Source organism: Corticium candelabrum, chromosome 19 (assembly GCF_963422355.1).
Source record: "Corticium candelabrum chromosome 19, ooCorCand1.1, whole genome shotgun sequence".
Classification (NCBI taxonomy): domain Eukaryota; kingdom Metazoa; phylum Porifera; class Homoscleromorpha; order Homosclerophorida; family Plakinidae; genus Corticium; species Corticium candelabrum.
The window spans coordinates 2292226-2302732 of NC_085103.1; the positions used below are offsets into that span (position 1 = coordinate 2292226).

Genomic DNA, 10507 nt, shown 5'->3' on the forward strand with positions numbered 1-10507 from the left:
TAATTAATTAAACTCTCAGCGACAGAGATTACTCCCGACGTCGCCATACTCCGCGTCAGTGATCTAAGCGAGAACCACGTAAAAAAACTAGAAAATGTCGACGACCGGTTTTCTAACCTTTTGTACTAGGAATTTGTCCTCGACATGTTTTTCACGCAGACGTGGTACGACCCGCGGATTCCTCCCCGTTTCCCGGGAAACGTCACTCGCGTGCACGTGCGCGGGGACATGATCGACCGGATGTGGCTGCCGGACACCATAGTGCGCAACAGCCAGAAGTCAGAGACGCCGGACGTCAGCCCACGTGATCAAGACCACATCATTCTCATTCATCCCGGAGGGCTTATTGAATATACCATCAGGTTGATATCAAATTTTTCAGAAATTTTATTTTTGAATTTATGAATAATAATGTGTTATTATATGTTTCAGAATGACAACAACGTGTTATTGTCAGGTAAATCTCAACTCGTTTCCATTTGATCGCCAGACATGCCAGATCACCTTTGAGTCACGTGAGTTCCACATGACTACATGACTTTTGTATCCACATTTTCTCACACGTTTGTGTGTGCGTGAGGTGTAGTAAAGTACAAAAACTACGAACTGTTATACGTCAGCCCAAACAACGGCTCGATCACAAGATTCGCAGCCCGAGCCACATTTCCAACAAAGTTCAAGATTAAGATAAACAACTCCGCCTGCACACCTTCACTTATCAATCACTATGATGGCGGTAACACACAAATTACTATAATAATTATAATTACAATTACTACAATAATTATAATTAATGTTATATATTTATACTATGATATAATATAGGTAATATCATATTAATATAATATAATACAATATAATATCATATACAATAGTATAATATAACAATACAGTGGGTTGCCAAAGCCTTGGAAGGTGTCACTTATGGCTCCTAGAACATTCTTTGCCCTGTAGGTGAAATCAGCAGCAAATAGGAATCTAGCATAAATAATAGGCTGTAATAGGTCCACTACCTAGAAGAAGATGCCTTTGCTTTGGTTACAGCAGCAATTCTGCTCTTCATGGATGCCACTAAGTTTCGAAATCGTTGCAGTGGTAGCTTTTGCCACTCGACTGTCATTGTTTCTTTCAATTCTTGCTTGTTGGATGGACCTCGAGTTCTGTTGCAAATATTTTCTTTTAAGCACTGCCCAACCGTTTTCTATCAGATTGAGATTGGGACTCTGAGCCAGCCAGGCTATTGAAGGCACTCCGTAATCTCCTTTCCATTTGGTAACACTATTGCACAATGGGCAGCTGCATTGTCATCCTGAAAAAATGTTGGCTTTCAATTAGTTTCGTGTGTTGTCCTGTTATACCATCTTCTGTGAATACAGGAGGCCCAGTGCCATCACACTTGATATCGCTACCAAATCATCTATGACGTATGTACATGTGCACATGGGCAACCACTCTTCAGTAGATTTCCTCCGTACATACTGAATTACACTCAGCCATCATTTCCATTTATTCTAATTTTGATTTCGTCGGTGAAGACTACATTCGCCACTCCACGGTCATGCCTTTGTGCTTCCGAGGTCTGCTAGTTCTGGCCTTGTTTTATTGGCCACTGATCTGGTTGCTTTTTGCTTCTTAGTATGTTTGCCAATGTACACGAATGCCACCTAAGCATCTGGCTGTAGCTCACATTGTCATCCCGGCCTTCACCATGCTGACAATCTCTGATCACTCTTTAGTGGTCAGTTCACTTCGTCGTGACATAGTAGCTGAGGAGACCTACAGTAATCTTCTAGAACTTCAATGAATGAGTGCATGATGTAAGAAGACTCATATTGACTGTGTTTGCTGCAGATAAGTTAGTAATTAATCAATTGCAAACTCTGGTGTTTCTGTTCGCTACCAAGACTTTTGGCAACCCACTGTATAATAATATTAGCATGCGTTGCCAAGGAGAGGACCTTACACAAAGAGCACCTGACACAGTCGTTTCCTCTACTCTAGCTCTGCATGATAGGTACCAACCACAACATAATATAATATAATAATAAAATTAATATATAATTAATATGTAATACATAATATATAATTAATATGTAATACATAATATATAATTAATATGTAATACATAATATATAATTAATATACAATAAATAATATGTAATTAATAATAATACACTAATTTACAATCTTTGGTTTCTAGAGAAATACTCACTGTTTTGTACTCAGTTGGAGTTCAAACGCAATCCCAAGCCCTACCTGCTGCAGACCTTTCTTCCGTCGGTCATGCTCGTCATCAGCTCCTGGATCGGTTTCTTCATCGACCACAAATGCGTTCCGGCTCGCGTCTTCGCTCCCACGACTCTATTTCTAGCAGCAGGCCGCATAGAAACACAATTTGGACACGCAACAGCAGAAGGAGCCTACCAACTTACATGCTATGTGTTCGTCTTTGCCACCCTCATCGAGTTCGGTATTGTCCACTATGTTGCCACTAGAAATTACTCCTCAGCGGGCAAGTGCTACCGGCGACGGAAGAGATCCGAGTCTCCCTTGGAAAACGTGTTAAGCGCCTCAGAGTACTTGCTTCTAGACAGCGATATTGTGAGTCAGTGTGACACGACGTCAAAAGCATTAAAAAGAAATGGGAAAATGCACAATAATGGCGAGAGTAGTGAAGAATGTGTTGCTCGTACGGAAAAGGAGAGAAGTTTCTCTACGGGTGAGAGGTATTCGCACAAAGTGGATGTGTTCGCTCGCTTCGCCTTTCCGGTCGCTTTCTTGCTCTATAACACCGCATTCTGGGTTACTTATTGTGTTTGAATACGAAGCAAACGGTCTGACAGTGTAGAGCTAGAAGTCCTACGTGACGCTAGACATTGTAGTGCACAATTAATTAATTGATTGCTGAATGATGTTCATGTCTGCGTGTGCGTTTGTTTGTGCGTGCATGTGTGAGAGAGAGCAGCAATGCCATCAAGTCAACTAGACAAAAGCAGCCCATCCATACCTTTGCAATGCCTGCAATTTGTATATCTCTAAAGGCCGGGAGAGTGGGCGTTTGTGTTTCGAGCGAGCGTGAGTGCGTGCGAGTGTGTGTGTGTGTGTACATGTGTGTGTGTGTGTGTGTGTGTGTGTGTGTGTGTGTGTGTGTGTGTGTATGTGTGTGTGTGTGTGTGTGTGTGTGTGTGTGTGTGTGTGTGTGTGTGCAAATGTGTGTGTGGGCGCGCGCCAAACCACAATTTCCAACCATACAACTTTATCTTTTATCAATATGTCGCCTTCCTAATCAACCAACATCTCCCAGCTCTTCGCAATCCGGAAAACATTTAGCAACTATAGCATCTATTAGGTAGCAATAGCATGCAAAATTGAAAGAGGCACAGGAAACGCGTAGATTGCAATATAGTTGCCACTTTTTTGCAGAAATCGCCGTTTCAAAGGCAAATTCGAAACTCCTTCAAGGCACCAATTCATTACAAAATTTCGATTCGTGTAAGACCGTGCAATTACTCTAGACATGAACCAACTCCTTTCAACCATAAACCTGGGCCAAAAAGATAGCAATTCAGTGAGGTGTAATTACATTGTATTGTGTTTGTCACCAACTGTTGTGTCTTCAAACCAACACACGCGTGCACACTATGGGCACAACTTCAGAACTCAATTAGACCGAGTTACGGTAAGATAGGATACAAGCGAAGTGAAGGATCAGTCAACGCCGACTACCCAGTCAAATCGGTACCGGCAAAAGTGCCTACGTCACAGTCACGTGTTATACCCAGACTAGAGCACCTACATCGATGCCGTCATTATCATAAATCTCATCAATTGCCATACACTTCCATGTTAACCTTTTCCGCATACGTCCAAGCATATAAACGAATGCAAAATCAATAAATTTCAACGCTCCGGTTTTGGAGCTACACTCAAGCATGCACATGCATAAGACACGTACGTAGCATGTAATCTACTACATCAGATAATTTCTCTCGCCGTACGTTACCCTTTTATTAGTTAATTATTCTAATTTACGAGTCGCTTCACAAACTGACAGCAAGTCAGGAAAGAGAAATTTCAACATATGTCACATCCTGTCCCCAGAGAGCTTTCTATTCGCCAACGTCACTTCATTTCCCTCTCTCCACTCTTACATAGAGAGCAGAACGCATTTCGATTGCTCACAAGGCCACGCCGAGTGGCACACGACGGAAACTATACCAACCCATGTGTACGACGTCGTTTCGTCTTCTCTCCGTTTACTCCGTCGCTGCAAGCATTCTAGCCGCCACAGTCGTTCCAAACGCGCCAGAGTGGAATCTGACCGGCAACTTACACGCTAAGTCAGTCAAACACTCACTGAATTGAAAGTCATGTGATAGAGTCTGTAGTGACAGGACACGCCGGGCGACGAGACGGCCGGCTAGTAAAACCTACCACGACGTCGTGTCGAACATCGCTTCGTTCGTCTCCAAACCGTCTTCCTACAACAAGCACGTGCTACCTCACAAGTCGAGGTCATCTCGCACACAAGGAGAAGCAGACAACGGTTAGACTAAGTCAAAAGGATTTTGCATACAAATAGCTATTTAACTAATAATTTCTCTACAGTCACGAGAATCAGTATTTGGGCGACCGTTTTATATGTCGGAGATATCACAAACGACATGGTAAATACAAGTGACTATTAATATCAACTAAGTCATTAATTTACTTCTCTGCTTTAGGACTTTACGGTTGATATGATTTTTTCTCAAAGCTGGGTCGACCCGAGATTAGAGCGTCTACTACCGGAATCTATGTCTCACGTGACCGTCCGTGGTGAGCTCATTAAAAGTTTTTGGTTGCCGCTTACCATCGTTAGCAACAGTAAGAGAACGAGGGTTCACGACGCTCCCAGTATAAACAGCTTTCTCACACTCCAACATGATGGGAGATTGAATTACACAACAAGGTTATACACTTGACATTTTTCTCGGTGGATTGGCTTCATCATGCTCGCCATTCATTCTCTAGAATCGAAACGACTTGTTGGTGCAGACTCGATCTGTCGTATTACCCATTTGATAATCAGTCGTGTCAAATGGTATTTGAGCAGTGTAAGTAAACCTCTACAATCGCATGTCATTAACTGCGGATAAGCCCCCAAGGTACCTGAACACTGAGGTCCCAAAAATTGTTTACAATTACCCAAAATTCCAATTGTAAATCTCGGACCTAGAGATCACATCAATGACAATAGAAGAATGTAGAGCACATTTCATAACCTCTTCTCCCTCTTTCTAGTAGAGCATATTGAGAGATAACGAGACAAAAGGGAGGGGTTGGAAAAGCGATTTCAGTGAAATTGTGATACAAAATGCGCTTGCGCAGTTCGATTTTGCTCTCAGACGATTGAAAGTCGGAACCTATAGCAGTGGCGGCGGAGCCCCCTAAATTGACCATCAACAACTACGATAAAACTTTCGAAAACAAATATTCGAACTATTGTACTACAGTATGACAGTGTTTACAAGAACGTATACCGGTAAGCGCTTTCTATTGCCTAATAGGAGTAATTATGCCTACTGAAAGCGGTGATGTCACAGTCTCGTGTTAAGAGAGACACTGTCTGCATGGGTATGCTCCGACGTTCTATTATTCCTCCCCCCCCCCCCCCCCTTCGCCCAACTTGCGAGTCCCTCCGCCGTCACTGTATAGAAAAATCCTTCTGCACAGCATGGACTGCTAGTTCGAGGAATCTCCAGGACATCCACAAGTCAATGCATTCACAATTCCGTCGCTCTAGACCTGACGTATTTACAATTCCGTTTGCTCAGTATAAGACCTAGACTGCGCGTGCATGCCGTACTCTTCTAGCTTGGAAGAGCAGAAGAGGTCTCTCGTTTATACCCATTTTATATACTTGGATGTTGTACGTGTTGAATGGTTGTTTTCCGATAAGAAACATACTATTAATTTTTTCCCATGTGGAATTAGCCAGAAGAATGACTCATGCGTGCATGCTATGCATCCTGAAGTATTACTACTACTACTACTACTACTACTACTACTGTTACTACTACATATATACATACGTATACATTACCTCCACAATGAAGCTCATTAATGTGGGAAAGTGCATGTCCCTGTAGAGTACTTAGTTTTGCTTACATTGTACATTAATATCAATAGCAAGTCAACTATTGATGTTCATTGTGCACAATAACCAACATTGAACTCTGAACTTAAACGAACCATAGTCCCGATTGACCTCAGACTTGGGCGTGAAATCATGCATCACCACAGGCGTCCAAGGCAACGTTATTGGAGTGTTGTTGACTAGAGCCGTCTATAAAGTTTATATACGGCTTTGGCGTGAACTAAACTTTTCAAACTAATACTCTAATTTTATCTAAATACACTGTAATTGTTTTCTCCTTATCTATTTACTGTAATTACGCCAGTAGATAATACCGCCCATAACTGTCTATTGACCCGCCCACATCTGGCTAGTCATCAAGTTGGCCACCATGGCCGAATGTTACTGTAACCCTAGCGTATATGCGCGCCTCGGGTTAATAACGGATACTGTAATGTGTATGCAGGTTGTAAACTTTTTACCTCTTGTTGATTTGCGTATGAAGCTGTTTTTCGCCAGAATGTTCCAGCGAGCATGCGCAAATCCTAAAAACGTCCTTCAAGCTACAATTGTGTTCACCCTTGTCTAGTCGGTCATCAAAGCGTCGAAGTTCAGTTCAAGCAACACGAGCAGAACCCACCTCTCGTCTTCTCACCTCACTGCTCCTATCCCACAAAATTCACACTCCTACAAAAGCAGGAAGCGTCCGGATTGCGCCTCCTGAAATACGAATACAGCTATGGTAAGGTCACATGATCAAAACCATTGTTTCCACCACTACAACTGTGTGATGATTATCTAGACGGTACTTCAATATTGAAGATCAAATTTCGGTTTATACGAAACATCGAGCCCATAATTATCCAATCTCACATCCCTGCCTGCCTCATTGTCATCATATCTTGGCTCGGGTTCTATGTGAACCGCAACTCGAGGTTCGGTCTCGGTGTGTCTCTTGTGCTCACGCTGTCTGCTCTCAGCTTCTCGTCCGGACGGACTCATAACATGGGGGCAATCACTGCGAAGGACATTTATACATTTGCCTGTTTTCTTTTCGTCTTTTTCAGTTTGCTCGAGTATGGACTCGTACAGTTTCTAGGAAATCGGTATAGAAACAAAATAAACGAAAGACACAAGGAAGTAAGACAAATCGAAGTATAGTGATATTGCTGTAATGCGTGGTTATATTAGTTAATGTGAAATTGTCTACACCTCTGCTGTTTGTCGATGTGGTGTGTGTGTGTGTGTGTGTGTGTGTGTGTGTGTGTGTGTGTGTGTGTGTGTGTGTGTGTGTGTGTGTGTGTGTGTGTGTCCAGCTGAGTAGTACATCGGCGTACATCGGCATAGTTGGGGGGCAGGCAAGTTAAAACTGCAGCAACTACTTACTAAAAGATTTGCACTGGAAGCATTTACAAATAAGAAGAGACTATCAAGGAAGCAAACCGCTTCAAAGATTATGAAGAAACTAGCACCACATCCACTTCTAAGTATTGTAAGATCTACTGAAGAAGTGCAAGCAGTCACAGATATAACAAAAATTATTGCTATTTGCCAAGACAACAAAGCGAATGCCTGAAAGAGAGTTTTCGTATAGAGGTCTACAATTATGAAACAATGTCTTCTGCACTTCGTCATTCTTCATCTCTGCGTTTACAGAACTGTATTTTAGGACTTCTTAGACCTATTAGATCTTTCCTTTATATTTTATGTGCAATGTATACCCAGGCTATATAACAGGATCCCTAGAAAGACCACACTTTGGTTGATACAGCTATCCTGTATGATGGACTGAGTTGTTGATTTCAACAAATCTCAATTGTGGCTTTGACCGTGATGAAATAGCCCAGTACCAGATCCACATGAGCAACCATGGATGTTACAAATGTATTGGGTGCCAGTAGTCCAGATATATATCAATAGCAGATAACTTGTATTGAAGCTTGCAATCCAAGAGAAGTTTCTAGTTTTGCAAGAAAAATTGACAAGTGTCTAAGAACATCAGCAGATAGTTGGTCAATAGTCAGATCTAGGGAAGAACTTGTGTGTGAGAGTGGAAGGACATTCATAGACAGGGAGACCTCACCAGATACCAACGTTTCTGTATGAGTTACATGTTACTAAAGCCCAGGTTTATTAAGGGCTCTGCTATCACAGATGTTTGGCAAACTGTGAGCAGTTCCAACATTCCAAGGTGAGTGTGTGAAGGTCTGTGTGTGTGTGTGTGTGTGTGTGTGTGTGTGTGTGTGTGTGTGTGTGTGTGTGTGTGTGTGTGTGTGTGTGTGTGTGTGTGTGTGTGTGTGTGTTAAATCAATTATGCTGTGCTCCAATACACACACACACACACACACACACACACACACACACACACACACACACACACACACACACACACACACACACACACACACACACACACACACACACACACACACACACACACACACACACACACACACACACACACACACACACACACACACACACACACACACACACACACACACACACACACACACACACACACACACACACACACACACACACACACACACACACACACACACACACACACACACACACACACACACACACACACACACACACACACACACACACACACACACACACACACACACACACACACACACACACACACACACACACACACACACACACACACACACACACACACACACACACACACACACACACACACACACACACACACACACACACACACACACACACACACACACACACACACACACACACACACACACACACACACACACACACACACACACACACACACACACACACACACACACACACACACACACACACACACACACACACACACACACACACACACACACACACACACACACACACACACACACACACACACACACACACACACACACACACACACACACACACACACACACACACACACACACACACACACACACACACACACACACACACACACACACACACACACACACACACACACACACACACACACACACACACACACACACACACACACACACACACACACACACACACACACACACACACACACACACACACACACACACACACACACACACACACACACACACACACACACACACACACACACACACACACACACACACACACACACACACACACACACACACACACACACACACACACACACACACACACACACACACACACACACACACACACACACACACACACACACACACACACACACACACACACACACACACACACACACACACACACACACACACACACACACACACACACACACACACACACACACACACACACACACACACACACACACACACACACACACACACACACACACACACACACACACACACACACACACACACACATTTAAAGTTAACAAATGTATTGACTTCCAATCACAATATGGCCTAATGGTATGCTGCACTGTTCATGTTAGAGTGACACTTCCCTGTCCAATCAGAAAATGTTTGACTACGCAACTGGAAGCAGTGGAAGAACAAGAAGAAGAAGAAGAAGAAAAAGATCACTGATGGAGACAAGAATGTTTAGCACAACCGAGTACACAGCCATAGACATGGATGATCTCAGCACGGACAGCAATCTGTCAGTCTGCCTTCTCACTCCCAATGAGCAACATTCACTATCAGAATCACAACAGAATGTTATGTGGGCATCAAACGCTTCAAACACAGAGACTTTGACCGCAACGATACCAACCAATCGTTACGGTGACACAACAATGACCAGAAAAATAGACTTCGTGTCTCGATGTATTCTTCCCTGTCTTTTCATAGTCTTCAATATCATTTACTGGTCGTGCTTCATAAGCAGATACATCGCTGTACTAAATGGAAATTGGTAAAGACACGTTCAAGAAATCAGTGTGATTTCTGTAATTGACACATACCCGGTATTGCTGTAGTATAAAAATGTGTATAAAATTTAGTTCAAAGGGATGTACTCTATTGTTTCACTAGACTTATGTACTTGATATGGCAAACCTATATGTCTGGTCTCACATCAATCGGATATTGGAAGATTCGATCTCATTCCAATCGGCCAACAAAACTACAATATGTAGTTAATCAACAATTTTGCAAAATAATTAACTAAGTGTTGCTGTAGTAGTGGATAGAATCACTCCATATCTGTTTGTACCCTAAACTTTGCGAGAATGATTCTCACCCTGCACACATACATCCCTACGATCCTGTTATGCATGCTGTTTCAATACTCATGCTGCTTGTATTATAAAATCAGAACTTTCCACAAACAATAGTTGCCTACTCCTGTGTCTCTGCAACATTTGTGCTACACAATTGTGTCAAACACGAC

At 42.7% G+C, this 10507-nt stretch overlaps 1 protein-coding gene across 1 annotated transcript; it reads left to right on the top strand.

Annotated features, from left to right (window-relative positions):
- Positions 1 to 228: 228 nt before the first annotated feature.
- Positions 229 to 10167, top strand: LOC134194551 (gamma-aminobutyric acid receptor subunit beta-2-like). Its single transcript, XM_062663495.1, has 10 exons — positions 229 to 362; positions 433 to 515; positions 587 to 736; positions 2201 to 2818; positions 4609 to 4667; positions 4725 to 4951; positions 5014 to 5096; positions 6708 to 6860; positions 6921 to 7258; positions 9609 to 10167. The coding sequence occupies exons 1-10, from the start codon at positions 229 to 231 to the stop codon at positions 10032 to 10034; spliced, it is 2271 nt and encodes a 756-aa protein (XP_062519479.1). The 3' UTR covers positions 10035 to 10167.
- Positions 10168 to 10507: the final 340 nt, after the last annotated feature.

Coding starts and splice junctions, on each gene's coding strand:
- LOC134194551 (XM_062663495.1), top strand. CDS start 229: ATGATCGACCGGATGTGGCTGCCGGACACCATAGTGCGCAACAGCCAG. Junction 363..432: donor CTTATTGAATATACCATCAG/GTTGATATCAAA, acceptor TATATGTTTCAG/AATGACAACAACGTGTTATT. Junction 516..586: donor CCAGATCACCTTTGAGTCAC/GTGAGTTCCACA, acceptor CGTGAGGTGTAG/TAAAGTACAAAAACTACGAA.